Source organism: Pantherophis guttatus, chromosome 1 (genome assembly GCF_059756535.1).
Source record: "Pantherophis guttatus breed Tessera chromosome 1, ASM5975653v1, whole genome shotgun sequence".
Lineage (NCBI taxonomy): Eukaryota > Metazoa > Chordata > Lepidosauria > Squamata > Colubridae > Pantherophis > Pantherophis guttatus.
The window spans coordinates 29,407,765-29,422,770 of record NC_142063.1 but is presented as its reverse complement, the minus strand read 5'-3'; the positions used below and the strand labels follow the sequence as shown (position 1 = coordinate 29,422,770).

Sequence of the window (15,006 nt, the reverse complement as noted above, 5' to 3'; positions counted from 1 at the left end):
TGATTTTTCTAATTTCTCTGTAGTCTTTTTATTATTTCCTCTAGCTTTTTTTCTTACAATCATTATTTTAAAAGCATGGATTCCTGATATTTCCAAGTAATTGGTTAATTTTTTAAAAAAAAGGGATGTCAGGGAGCAACATTTGAGGAATGATCAAGGGCATAATCAGGTTTGATGATGGGCTCTAGGCAATGTGACATCGAGCCTTCCAGCTCCTTTCTCCTCTTTCAAACTGACAAGATGGCTGCTGCTCCTCCTCCTCTCCCTGTCACCTGTCAGTATAAAAAGAAAAGGCCATGGAACAATATAGCAGTTTAAAATATATTGTATTTATGTGGCCTCATAGTTGGCTGAATCAATTAGCCTTGGAATGGGCACCTAATTGGACAAGATTAACTGGAATAAGGAGAGACCTGCCTCACATTTTTCATGGTTACTTCACTCATTAGTATCTAACAGACATATGTATGTTTTTTTTTCCATCCCTACAGCACTTAAGTGTATCCCATTTTTGTCTTTAACTTTTGTGTATATAAGAATGATTCTAAGGATGCCCATGATAAGCCATATGAAGGAATCAGTGTGTTATGGTAAGTCAGAAAATGTTCTCCTTTTTTTCATTTAGCCAGGATAGTCAATTCTTCCTTAAAGGTTAAGATCAATATCCTTTCAGCTTTGGATTTCACCATTAGTGAAATACTGTGCCTCAGAATTGAGTTATTATTCTTTGGATTCTTGTCGGCTGTTAATGAAGTTAAATTAACAGCCCTTTTTTCAGAAAAGACTGATTTAAACTGTACTTGTGTTCAAACAGCTACTAAGGAAGCTCATTAGTAGTCCTTAATTAGTAAACTAAGGTTTGTACGGACTTTGTGTGTGCTGCGTTCTTTGGGGTCCGTAGCTGGGGCAGAACAATAATCTAGAAGAGAGTCTGTTAGGAGCAGTGGTGGGTTGCTACCGGTTCTCCCCGGTTAGGGAGAGCCAGTAGCGAAAATCTTAATGTGAGAGTGAACCGGTTCGCTCTTACCGTCAGCTGGGCCCTCCCACCCACCCCCACCCACCCCTGCGCTATACCTACCTTTATTCTTTCATTTTTAACCCAGCTGTAAGGCGCAGCAGAGCGGATTGCCCTGCCTCAGCTGTATTGAAATTTAATGCGCTTGCGCAAAGCGCAAGTTTGGTGTGTGTGCGAGCGAAGCGAGCACGTGTGCGCTGATGATATGCAAAACCCGTGCGCAAAGCGAACCGGTGGTAACACCGGTTAGAACCCACTACTGGTTAGGAGCCAAGTTTTACGCAGGCATATAGACTCTCACCTAACTTCTGGTAAATGTATGGAAAAATGCCTTCCATCTGGACTTGCCTTCCAGTGTCAATCTGGCTTTTTTTCAGAGACATTTCAGTTATATCCCAGATCTCACACATCTGTCCAGCTGTTAGCTTCCTGTTGTTCTACTGCCCTCAGCCTTGACAAACATAACCATTTGTTTTCTAGTCTTTCATCAGCTTGCACCACGTATCCAAAGTTTGTGAATTTCTGCTTGATAATCTAATCTCTATTAGTTTAAGATTTTATTAGCTTCAAACAAAAACATACAATGGGGTGAATTTTCAGACTGATTCAGGTCTAAATAACCATTCCCTTTTCTCTTGGTTTGCACAATCTCATGCTGGTCTGGGAGCATATACGCAAAGTAAAAAATAAATATCAGCATTGAACAACCATTAGCAATATTAGCGATAGAACCTCTGCCATTTTAGGTGCATGCCAGCAGGTTGCTTATCAGTCCAACCACTTATAAGAAAAACAAAACAAAATATTTTAATTTCTGTACATGGAAATCAAAATGACAAAGATCAAAAGATAAGATGCAAATCAGAATAAAGAAACTGGAGAAAAAGAATCTTGCTGCAAGAGAATGCAAATAGTGAATAATTTAGCAGTGACATTTAATATAACTACGTAGGTTGGAAATATAAATGCAAATATTGGGAGTTATAACTAATATAATGATTTTGTTGCCTTATTGGTGAGAGGGGCAGTATATACTTTTAATAAATTCATGAATAAATAAATGCATTTCCCTGGTTATCCTACTGTGAATGAATTACTGTACGACACAAGTAGATTATTCCAGGAAAATCACCTCTCAGGCATTTTGCTTCTTTCTGTTTCATTCACAGTTATGGAAAGTTTCTGCACTGCCATAAACTTTTACTATAAAAATTGGAAAATGTGCTCATTCCCCAGAGAGGCTGAGGCCCAACTCTGTGCTCCTGTCATTCCCATCTATCAGTGTCTGGTTAGTGATTGGATGAACGATGAGGAAACAAAAGTAAGAATCTGGCCAATTTATCTTTAGTTCTTTTTTTTTTTTTAAATGAGGGTACTCCTATCAATTATAGGTCAGTTGGTCTGTTATCACTCTTGGGAAAACTTTATGCAAGATATTTAAATGAAAGATTATCCTCTCTCCTTGAGATGACATAAGCTAAGATGACATAACTTTTTTTTATTTATATTACTTTAATATTTTTAAAAAAATGGTGGGAAGAAGAAAATGGGGAGAGGAAAAAACAAAACCCGGAAAAGCAAGCAGAGGGAGGGGGGGAGAAGAGAACCAGCAAAATACATTTTTACATAGACCAGTGTTTCTCAACCTTGGCCCCTTGAAGATGCTCACTGGGGAATTCTGGGAGTTGAAGTCCACACATCTTCAAGGGGCCAAGGTTGAGAAACACTGACATAAGCAATTATTTAGCCTGACTTTTAAATGCATCCTTAAATTGTCAAGACTGGGTCATCATATTGGATTATAGCAAAAGGGACTCGGCTACACAAAAGAAACATGAATTTGAGGCATCAAAAGGAAGTGGAAAATGTTCTTCCATCCCATACATTGTTTTTTTTTATGCCTGTTCATTATTAATATATTATATTAATATAATATTATATTAATATCATATATTAATCTTCTCATCATTCCTATCACCCATCTCCTCCCACTTATGACTGTATGACTGTAACCTTGTTGCTGCTATCCTTAAGATTTATATTGACTCTTTCCCTATGACTATCATTAAGTGTTGTACCTTATGATTCTTGAAGAATGTATCTTTTCTTTTTATGTACACTGAGAGCGTATGCACCAAGACAAATTCCTTGTGTGTCCAATCACACTTGGCCAATAAAGAATTCTATGCTATGCTATGCTATGCTATGCTATGCTATGCTATGCTATGCTATGCTATTCTTAGCATTTGTAACTCCAGTGAGCACCTGATTTTCTCTCTTGTTTTTACTTGGGTCTGAATCTCGGATCCTCACCAATCAGAGAGCAGGTTGTGACTATCAAGACCATCAGAGTAGCCAGTCACAAATGAGTGCATGGCAATATCACAATCAAAAATTAAAAATAAAGGGAGATAGTATTGCTGTTGTTGTGAACACATGCAAGGAAGAGGAGGATGGACTGGGAACATTTCTGACCCTTTTTTGCAGACTCAACTTCCTCCCCAGAGCATGTACATAGGTAGGCTATAAAAACCATAACAGACAGCCTCATGAATATTTTAGTATAATTTGAAATGTGTTCAAAGTGGCAGCCTGATTGTGAGCTAAATGTCTATGGAGATTCTCAGTCCTCCAGATCAGGGGTCTCCAACCTTGGCAACTTTAAGACTTGTGGACAGCAAAGCTGGCTGATGAAGTCTGGGAGTTGAAGTCCACAAGTCTTAAAGTTGCTAAGGTTGGAGACCCCTGCTCCAGATCATGGTTGTCCCAAAAGAGTTTTTTTCAAGAGGCAACTGGACTTTCTTTGTTTTTCCTTGAAGAACTTTCGCTTCTCATCCAAGAAGCTTCTTCAGTTCAAACTGAAGAAGCTTCTTGGATGAGAAGCGAAAGGTCTTCAAGGAGAAACAAAGAAAGCCCAATTGCCTCTTGAAAAAGCAGCCTGATTCTGCTTTCCCAGATCTTAAAGCAACAGCTCTCACTGTGAAGTTCTTTTTAAGATTCATGATGAGGGCATCTGTTTGCTTTTCCGCAGGTGAAGGAGGCATCTGTGAAAGCCCAGTGGCCAATGCTAGCAGTGCTGGTTCGTCGTATAGAGCAGCAAGATGAAATTATACGGAACATTCCCAAAGTCCTTATGGACAGCAGAGTTCTTGACTCTTTCTACATAGCCAAAGTAAGCACTTCCAGCTGTGAGGTGACCAGGGCATGAGTGACTCTCTGAAGGCCCCCCCATCCCCGATCTAGGAAAGAGCACAGCTGGTGTGCCAGATGATGCTATTAATTTTACTTTAATGGTGAAGCTATGCATGATTGCTCCAATGTACATTGCCTAATAGATACGGCTTCCTGTTTTTAGAGGCTTAACCTTTTTTTGGATGTCTGTGAAGAGTGTAAACCCCCCATACCAAAGAAGATATTCCAGGCCCTTTGTGACTTTGTATTCAAGCAGGTAAGAAAAAGTCCTGTGACAAAAGGAAATACCGATTGTAATGCCCTGCCAACAGATCCAAGCCATGTGGTTCAAGGGTGGGTTTCACTTACCTTTGCTACCAGTTCGCATGCGCGCCACTTCGGCGCATGCGCAGAAGCTTCTGCACATGCGCAGATCGTATTTGATGACATCTGGGTGAGTGGGTGGAGCCTCCCGCCACTACTGCTACTGATTTGCCCAAACTGGGGCGAACCAATAGCAACCCACCACTGATGTGGTTGACCTTTTATGCAGCAAATTATGATCTCACCATCAAAAAAAGCCAAACCAAATTGCTGGTATTCCATGTAAAGTGGCTTCTGTGTGAGTTGAATGAATTTTCCATGAGCCTTTGTTCAGCTAAATGACAAGCTAGCTTTTCATCGAGTGGATACCTCCAAGCCCTCTTTGTTCAATTTTGATATTGTTTCAGTTTCAGTTTTATTAAATTTTTATACCTCCGTTCTCCCAGGGGACTCAGGGCGGTGTACAGCCAAGATAAAACCCACAATATAAAAGTTAAAAACAATTTAAAATTATTAAATAGTTTTGGCCGATCATCTAAAATACAATAACCCATTAAAAAATATTTACGCCAGCCCTGCTTGATGGAATAATAGAGTTTTAAGGGTGCGGCGAAAGGTACGGAGGTCGGAAATCCGACGAATCTCTGGGGGCAGCTTGTTTCAAAGGGTGGGTGCCCCCACAGAGAAGCTCTCCCCCTGGGGGGGTCACCAGTCGACATTGTCTAACCGACGGCACCCTGAGGAGACCCTCTCTGTGGGAGCGTACTGGTCGGTGAAACTACTTGATCAAAAATTGATCAAGTAGTATTGAAACTACTTGATCAAAAATTCTAAGACCCTAAAGCAGAGGTGGGTTTCAGCAGGTTCTGACCAGTTCTGGAGAACCGGTGGCAGAAATGTTGAGTAGTTTGGAGAACCGGTAGTAAAAATTCTGACTGGCCCCGCCCCCATCTATTCTCTGCCTCCCAAATCCCAGCTGATCGGGAGGAAATGGGGATTTTTCAGTAACTTTCCCCTGGAGTGAGGAGGGAATGGAGATTTTACAGTATCCTTCCCTTGCTATGCCCACCAAGCCACTCCCACCAAGCCATGCCACGCCCACCAAGCCACACCCACAGAACCGATAGTAAAAAATTTTGAAACCCACCACTGCCCTAAAGTGAATACAGGGTCCACAACAGAAAATATATAACAACAATAATGTTTTTCCTATTGATATGTCTTGCTCTATTTTAGGTTCTACCACTTGATACTCCATTACAAAAGAAACCCCAGATGTTTTCACGACAGGATTGGAAACCCAGTATCCAAATGACCACTATGGGAAGGCAGGATTCTGAAGGGGAATCCGTTGTGTGTGATTTGGTGGGTAGTACATTGTTTTGTGGTGTGTTGAAACCAGACAGGTAGCCTGATTAGAACATTTCACCTTTGCAGCCAGCCCCAATGGAAAATACAATACATTGCTTATTTAAGTGAGATATTTGATTTTTAAGCAATGGATGGAGAGAAAAATATGTGTCTACTCTCCTAGGCTTCCAAAAGGCAGTGAAGTCTTGACTTTTCCCCCAAGCACTGGGATAAGATGAAGTGACGGCTTGCTAGAAGTTTGACTTGGTGCCAGGCTTTTATTTTTAATATTTATGATTTTATTTTTTATTTATTTATTTGTTTAAATTTCTATACTGCCCTTCTCCAAATAGGACTCAGGGCGGTTTAATAGTTTTATGTATTACTTATATGCTACTCATCTCACCATCAAGTCTTACAATAAGATAAAAACAATATGAAGTATTAAAATGATAAATATTAACTTTAAAATAAGAAAGGTAACCAAGGAAGGAACCGATATACAACGTGGTGGAGGTGCAGTTTTCTTTTAACCCATTAACCACCTCTAGTATGGGACATTCCCATTGGGACCCCAGGCCAATTGGCAAAATCAGGTTTTAAGGCCAAGAGGGTGGGAACCAATCTCACCTGGAGGGGCACAATGTAATATATTTTTTATGTTGTTTTAATTCTTGTTTTAATTCTTGAATTGAACCGAGGTGGCGCAGTGGTTAGAGGGCAGCACTGCAGGCTACTTCAGCTGACTGCTAGCTGCAGTTCGGCAGTTCAAATCTCACCAGCTCAAGCACTCAGGTTGACTCAGCCTTCCATCCTTCCGAGGTGGGTAAAATGAGGACCCAGATTGCTGGGGGCAATATGCTGACTCTGTAAACCACGTAGAGAGGCTGTAAAGCACTGTAAAGCAGTGTAGAAGTCTAAGTGGTATTGCTACTACTATGATTTATTTATTTGTTTAAATTTCTATACCGCCCTTCTCCAATGTAGGACTCAGGGCGGTGAACAGCCAAAGTAAAAACAAGACATACATACAAAACATACAAAATCTAAAAACTGTTTAAAATAATTAAATAATTTTGGCCGTAATTAAAACATTCCAATTTAAAATCCGTTTAAAATTTGACTCAAGCCAGCCCAGCTAGTTGAAATAAATGGGTTTTTAAGGCCCCACGAAAAATCCGGAGGTCTGTTATTGTACGTAGCTCTGGGGGGAGGTTGTTCCAGAGAGCGGGCGCCGCCACAGAGAAGGCTCTCCCCCTGGGGGTCGCCAGCCGACATTGTCTGGCGGACGGCACCCTGAGGAGGCCCACTCTGTGGGAGCGTACTGGCCGGTGGGAGGCTATTGGTGGCAGAAGGCGGTCTCGTAAGTACCCCGGCCCTAAGCCATGGAGCACTTTAAAGGTGGTCACCAACACCTTGAAGTGCACCCGGAAGACCAGAGTTTGGTATAAGACGAGTGGCTATATAAATATTTTAGATTAAATAAATAAATTTTATTTAAGTAAATAATTTTTCTCTCAGTCTAGAACTTACTAAGGAAAAAGGCACCTGCCAACTGTTGATTATCTTGAAATCACTATCAGTGGTTCATTTAACACAACTTCTTCCCAAGTGGGTGAATCTTTCCCACAACTTTACTACCGGTACAAAAAAAAAAAAAAAGAGTGGGAAAACTAAGGAATGGATTTGATCTCAAGCTCTACCAAAATTACATAAATCTACAGGACCCCAGATTGTAAATTGAATTCTGAACATTGTCCAAACCAGTATAGTATTTGAGAACCAAATTAAATAAATAAAGACTTCTTTGTCCTTTTTTTACAGTCTTGTTATGAACATCAAGAGATCTGCATGGATCATCGCTCTATGCTTATGGATGCTTTTGGTCACCTTGGTAAGGATCAAAATCATGGAAATAGTTTCTACAAGTATTATTTTTTTCTTGGTTTTCATCCAAGTGCCATACTTCACCTACACAGACCTACACGTGCACCTACACCTATACTCCTACACCTTCACAGACAGTAACAAATGGATTTTATGTGTAGGACATACCCATCAAGATGTTATAGTGTATGTTGTGGCATAGAATGCTCTTGTTCAAGGTTTCTGTCAGCCATGCCCTGTTCCACGCCACGCCACCCCTTAGAATAACTTTATTGCCATTTTGAATTTACACTAATCAGCATGCATTAGTTTAGTTTAGTTTAGTTTTATTTAATTTCTATACCGCCCTACTCCCGAAGGACTCAGGGCAGTGAACAGCCACAAGATAAAACACATAAATACAAAATTTAAAAGCAAAATAAAACTGAATTAAACAATTTTGGCCAAAGACAGATTTAAAACACCCCACTAATTAAAAAACAAATTAAAATTTGCATTTTAAAAAGGGAAAAAGGGAAAATTAGGCCAGGCCCGCCTGATGGAATAAAAAGGTCTTGAGAGCGCGGCGGAAGGTGCGTAGATCCGGGATCCTCCGTATCTCTGGGGGGAGCTCATTCCAGACAGTAGGTGCCCCCACAGAGAAGGCTCTCCCCCTGGGGGCCACCAGTCAACATTGTTTGGCCAATGGCACCCGGAGGAGCCCCTCTCTATGAGAGCGTACCGGCCGGTGGGAGGCTACTGGTGGCAGCAGGTGGTCCCGTAAATAACCAGGTCCTAAGCCATGGAGGTAGTAACCAAAATCTTGAAGCGCACATGGAAGACCACCGGGAGCCAGTGCAGCTCGCGCAGGAGAGGTGTTACATGGGAACGCCATGTTGCTCACATAACCACCCACGCGGCCACACTCTGCGCCAGTTGGAGCCTCCTGGTGCTCCTCAAGGGGAGCCCCATGTAGAGAGCATTGCAGTAGTCCAGGCGGGAAGTGACAAGGGCATGAGTGACCATGCGTAAGGAGTCCCGATCCAGAAGGGACACAACTGGCGAATCAGGCGAACCTGATGAAAAATCCTCCCAGTCACGGCCGTCAAATGCTCTTCTAAAGACAGCCGTGAATCCAGGAGGACACACAAGTTGCGAGCCCTCTCCGTGGGGGCCAGCAATTCGCCCCCAATAGTCAGAGATGGCACTAACTGACTATATCGGGACATCGGAAACCACAGCCACTTGGTCTTGGATGGGTTGAGCCTGAGCTTGTTTCTCCCCATCCAGATCCGCACGGCCTCCAGGCACCGGGACATCACTTCAAGGGCATTGTTGGGGTGGTCCGGGGTGGAGATGTACAGCTAAGTGTACTTCATCTCGAAACCACGGATGATCTCGCCCAGCGGCTTTACATAAATGTTGAACAGAAGGGGCGAGAGGACCGACCCTTGTGGCACCCCACATATGAGGCGCCTCGGGGTCGACCTCTGCCCCCCTGCCAACACCAACTGCAACCGGTTGGAGAGAAAGGAGGAGAACCACCGCAACACAGTGCCCCCCACCCCTAACTCTTCCAACCGGTGCAGCATGATACCATGGTCAATGGTATCAAAAGCCGCTGAGAGATCTAATAGGACCAGGACAGAGGAACAACCTCTGTCCCGAGCCCTCCAGAGATCATCAACCAACGCGACCAATGCCGTTTCCGTGCTGTACCCAGGCCTGAAGCCCGACTGGAACAGATCCAGATACACCGTTTCATCCAGGTGCTGGGGGAACTGTTGCGCAACCACGCTCTCAACAACCTTTGCCATGAAGCAAAGGTTGGAGACCGGATGATAATTAAGCAACATTGCCGGGTCCAGAACGTGTTTCACCCCGTGTGGGTATGGCCATGAATTAGCTAGGTCAGGTCCATAGCTCTCATGGAAGCCATGAACTCCCGAGCCACCTCAGACAACTCACCCACAGACGGCAGGTTGAAATCCCCCATGACCATAAGTCTAGGGGTTTCAACCGCCACTGCTGCGATGACGTTGAGTAGCTCGGGCAGGGCTGCCACCACGTGGCAGGGAGCCAGGTACATGATCAGCAAACCCATCTGTACCCCATGACCCCATTTCACAAGGAGGGACTCACAGCTGGCCATCTGAGGAACAGTGGCCTCCCTCAGTCTAAGACCTTCTTTAATAATAACCGCTACCCCCCCGCCCCTCCCCTGTGACCTCGGCTGATGGAATGCGTGGAAACCTGGTGGGCACATTTCAACGAGGGAAACCCCCCCCTCCTGGCCCAACCAGGTCTCTGTAATACCTGCCAGGTCTGCTCCCCCCTCCTGAACAAGATCACAAATGAGGGGGGCCTTATTTACTACAGACCTGGCATTGCACAACATCAGCTGAAGGCCTGAGGATCTGTGCAACCTGGGGAACGAGTGGAGCCTTGGGGGCTGGAGCGCGCCACTGCTCGTAAACAGCGAGTGCGCGCTCCCCTAACACAATATGGCCCCCTGCTCCCGCCGTATCTGCCCCTCCCACCCACAGTATTGATGTTAGAAACACTATCTGGATAAGCTCTAGCCCCCCCCTCAACCCCGGGTCTCCCACCCTCCATGCCATGCTGCACAGCTAGACCCTCCCCTCCCCTTAGTGGATTATCCCCCATACCCACAGCCTGAATTGTAATTCGACCCTCCCCCCCCGGAACCCCTTAAAAGTTTGACTAAAAATTTGTTTAAAAAAACCCTCAACCCCTTCTTCGCGGCATGCCACCTCTCTATCTTAAAATGAATTTCCATTGCATACAGCTCTCAAAGAGTCACCACCTTCAATATACACTACATAAACATGACCAAAAAATAAATAGATAAAGAAAAATTTTAAAAAAATATTCATATACCCACGTACATTATATGACACAGAGAAACAACAAAATCATTTCTCCCATTCAATTATTGGCTAATTTTCTCCAAGAGCCCCAGTGGTTCCATGGTAATAGGGTATGTTCTGTCTTCATTGTGCTACTTCAAACATTTATTTTGACTACCATTTGTTCAGAAGACTGATTTGAAGAATTGTTTATGTATATACATCTGTCTCTGTCTGTCTATCATCTGCCTGTCTCCCTGCCTGCCTGCCTATCACCTATCTATCTATCTATCTATCTATCTATCTATCTATCTATCTATCTATCTACCTACCTACTTACCTACCTATCTCATCTATCATCTATCATCTTTCATCTATGAATTCAAGAACAGAGAAATGTGCATTCCCTAAAGATCTTTCTCTTTCTCATTTTTATCTCTATCCCTATCTCTCATTTTTCAGTCTCCTGCTGTCCTGTTGATGCACAAGACTTCTTGCAGAGTCAGATGAAAGACGCTGCAGAAGATATTCGTGTTGGATTCTTAAATAATTTAAAAATGATTGTGAGCCATGATGTGAGTAAGTAGCAAGTACTACTCTCCAAAGAAGCTGTTAGACACCAAAAAGAGAATGCATCACATTTACACCCTTTACTTTATGCACAATCACTGGCCCTGCAATTACTGCTATATTGTTCCCAGGAGCTCTTGCCAATGTGAACAATAAAGAGGGATGCTGTGAACTATATAATTCAGTTACATCTTAAAGGCCAACTCCCCAATTCTGCTTTAGAAAAAAAAGTAGATGGATGTGAGGATTTAGTTATTTTGTTATTAAACCATCACCATACCAAGATGCACCAAGGAATGCAATCAATAACTCAGATGTTACAGAACAAAATATCTCTGCACATTAAACTTTAACCAGGAAGTAACCAAACTAAACATATGCACATTAATTCATAATTATCCGTCAAGCTTCCTTTGTTTCCAAACAATTAAATGTTTGTGTATTGAGAGCCTTTTGTTGCCACTGTGATTTAAACAACTGGGAGTCAAATTGTTCCTGGTAAAATCCCATTTAAATTCATGGTGAATCTTTGGTTATTTTCAGTATATGAAGCAAGAAACAGAAAACGCCCAGTTGTGGAAGCTGTGAAATGCCTTCTGGATGACCATAGTGAAATGGTAAAATAGTAGAAACCTATGAAAAACCAAACAAGTTCAGACCAAAAGCCTATAGAAAATTGCACCAATTCATGGCAGAGTAATTCAGAAAACGTTCTTTAGATGGTATTCTTTCTGGAAGAAAATCCCAGAATTTACTGTATACTTTGTGAAGTAGCACCCCCTTGGTGATAGGTAGTCCTTGGTTAGTGATTGCCTCATTTAGCAACCATGTGCATTTCAGACAGTGGGTGAGAAAGTAACTTTGCAACTAGTACTCTCATTTTACAATCTTTAAAGGTCTGTAAAGCAAAGGAAAGCCAAAATAAGATTGTAAATTCATGATATTTCACTGCTTTGCTTAGCGACTGAGTTACCAGTCCCAATCATGGTTGCTAAAGAAGCATTGCCTTTATTGATAAAGACTGGGGATAAATGGATTCATTAGGAATGCTGCATTAAGTCTTGTTTAATTGTGCATGGGATTTTTTTTATTGCATTTAGATTTTTGTCAATTTTTTTATTTTGTATTTTGAATACAAAATAAACAAACACACTGTGTATGTGTGCATGTGTAAAATTTCACCTACCTACCTAAGCACCCAATATGCCCCCAGAATTTCTTGAATTCTTCAAACTCTTGGCTGCAATTCTAACTTTTGTTACCAAATTACAGTTTATTTATTTCTATATCAAATTTAAAGATGGGCAACCCCACTCTCAGAGCAACTAATCTGATAGAAGAACAAATGATTCAATATGTGACTGGGTGATCTTTTTTTTTTTTAATTTGATTTATATGCCGCCTTTCTCCGGAGACTCAGGGCGGCATACAAGGCATTAAGCAATAGCCTTCATACTTTTTGTATATTTATACAAAGTCAGCTTATTGCCCCCACAAACTGGGTCCTCATTTCACCTATCTTTGAAAGGATGGAAGGCTGAGTCAACCTTGAGCCTGGTGAGATTCGAACTTACAGTAATTGCAGACAGCTGGTGTTAATCACAATGCTATCAGTCTGCTGAGCCACTAGGCCCTAATTAGAATTAAATATAAATTAATTGTATTTAATTCTAATTAAGAATTAATTAAGAATCCTACTAAGGCAGCATTTAACATCCAGCTGCCTGCAATTACTGCAAGTTCAATTCTCACCAGGCTCAAGGTCGACTCAGCCTTCCATCCTTTCTAAGGTGGGTAAAATGAGGACCCAGTTTGTGGGGGCAATAAGCTGACTTTGTATAAAATATACAAAAGTATGAAGGCTATTGCTTAACTCATTGTAAGCCGCCCTGAGTCTCCGGAGAAGGGCGGCATATAAAAATAAATTTTAAAAAAAGTGAAATTTAAAATTAAATTAAAATGTTCAGGTCCTACTGATTTCTTTTGTCCAAGTTCTGCCTCCTTTTCTAAGTATGTATCTGCATACATATCTGCTAGTCGTTCCCGACTATAGGGGGCGGTGCTCATCTACGTTTCAAAGCTGAAGAGCCAGCGCTGTCCGAAGACATTCTCCGTGGTCATGTGGCCGGCATGGCCAAAGGCACACGGAATGCTGTTATCTTCCCACCAAAGGTGGTCCCTATTTTTCTACTTGCATTTTTTACGTGCTTTCGAACTGCTAAATTGGCAGAAGCTGGGACAAGTAACGGGAGCTCACCCCGTTACGTGGCACTAGGGATTCGAACCACTGAACTGCCAACGTCTTAGCCACTGAGCCACTGCGTCCCTATATTCTGAGCTAGTGTCCTATTATTTCTCCAGGGGAGGGGAATTGCTTTGCAGAAGTATTCAGCCCTAACCATCTTGATTTGCATTGTGAGCTGGTTCAACCCAGACAATGCACCTTTCTCAAAAGACTACTGTCATTATCCTCTCTAGCATGGCTAATAAACTCATCATTTGGCAAAAATTTACGAAGGCTACTTATTATTATTATTATTATTATTATTATTATTATTATTATTATTATTTATTGAATTTCTATACCGCCCTACTCCCGAAGGACTCAGGGCGGTGCACAGCCATGAAATAAAACACATAGATATACAAAATTTAAAATCGAATAAAATGAATTAAATAAATTTGGCTGAATTAATACCCAATTTAAAATACCCATATTTTAAAATCCATAAAATCCATTAAAAATATTACTTATGGGGTCCTATAAAGATAAAGATTCTGCAGCATTCAAATGTAATCATTACCATCCTCATCTACCTCATCATCTTCTTTCATTTTTTTTGACAGGTGAGGAAAGCTATTCTATGCTTTATTAAAGAACTTCTTCGCTCTCAGAGTGTTGAAGGCTGTGCTGTGTGGGATATGGTTGACTACATCTTCAAGCAGTTTACCGTGTCAGTCAGCCTGTCAGTGAGTTGAGCGCTAGCACTAGCAATTTTGGTAGAGCTTGAGATCAAATCCATTCCTTAATTTTCCCACTCTTTTTTTTTTTTTTTTGTACCGGTAGTAAAGTTGTGGGAAAGATTCACCCACTTGGGAAGAAGTTGTGTTAAATGAACCGCTGATAGTGATTTCAAGACAATCAACAGATTGCAGGTGCCTTTTTCCTCAGTATGTTCTAGACTGAGGGAAAAATTATTGATTTAAATTAAATTTATTTAATCTAAAGCATTTATATAGCCACTCATCTTATACCAAACTTTGGGCATCAATAGCAATAGCACTTAGACCTATATACCATTTCCCTGTGGTATTACAGCCCTCTTCTAAGCGATTTACAGTCAGCACAATTGCCCCCAACAATCTGGGTCCTCATTTTACCCACCTCGGAAGGATAGAAGGCTGAGTCAACCTTGAGCCTGGTGAGACTCGAACTGCTGAACTGCTGGCAGCTGGTAGTCAGCAGAAGTAGCCTGCAGTACTGCACTCTAACCACTGCACCACCACTGCTCTAGATACTTACCTAGACACCACACCACTAGATAGCTAAAATATTTTTAATCTGGTAGTTATAAAGTCTGAGGGTGAAGGCTGTTGACTTTCTTCAGGTCTATGCTGAACTATCTATGATCTATTTATGGAGCTGCAAATGTAGACTTGAATCCTCCTTGGTTGACAGGAATGGCCCAGTCCAGCTAGAACAACCATCAGCCCACACATGACAGTAAAAGCAAAGGATACATAGCTTTCCATCTGAAAAACTCTTAAGATACCTAAGAAATTTTCATAACAGTCACAGCAGTCTATTACTGGTATATTGGCTCATCCATTTCAAACATT

At 41.8% G+C, this 15,006-nt stretch overlaps 1 protein-coding gene across 1 annotated transcript in view; it reads left to right on the top strand.

The window, feature by feature from the left end:
• LOC117675077 (maestro heat-like repeat-containing protein family member 2B) overlaps positions 1 to 15,006 on the top strand; it is a 72,632-nt gene that overhangs the window by 6,273 nt on the left and 51,353 nt on the right. Inside the window, exons 4-12 of the mRNA XM_034433398.3 lie at positions 492 to 590; positions 2,185 to 2,336; positions 4,047 to 4,187; positions 4,371 to 4,463; positions 5,747 to 5,875; positions 7,685 to 7,754; positions 11,059 to 11,175; positions 11,710 to 11,783; positions 14,014 to 14,136. Coding sequence (XP_034289289.2) covers positions 492 to 590; positions 2,185 to 2,336; positions 4,047 to 4,187; positions 4,371 to 4,463; positions 5,747 to 5,875; positions 7,685 to 7,754; positions 11,059 to 11,175; positions 11,710 to 11,783; positions 14,014 to 14,136 — 998 coding nt within the window. The remainder of the gene's footprint in view (positions 1 to 491; positions 591 to 2,184; positions 2,337 to 4,046; positions 4,188 to 4,370; positions 4,464 to 5,746; positions 5,876 to 7,684; positions 7,755 to 11,058; positions 11,176 to 11,709; positions 11,784 to 14,013; positions 14,137 to 15,006) is intronic.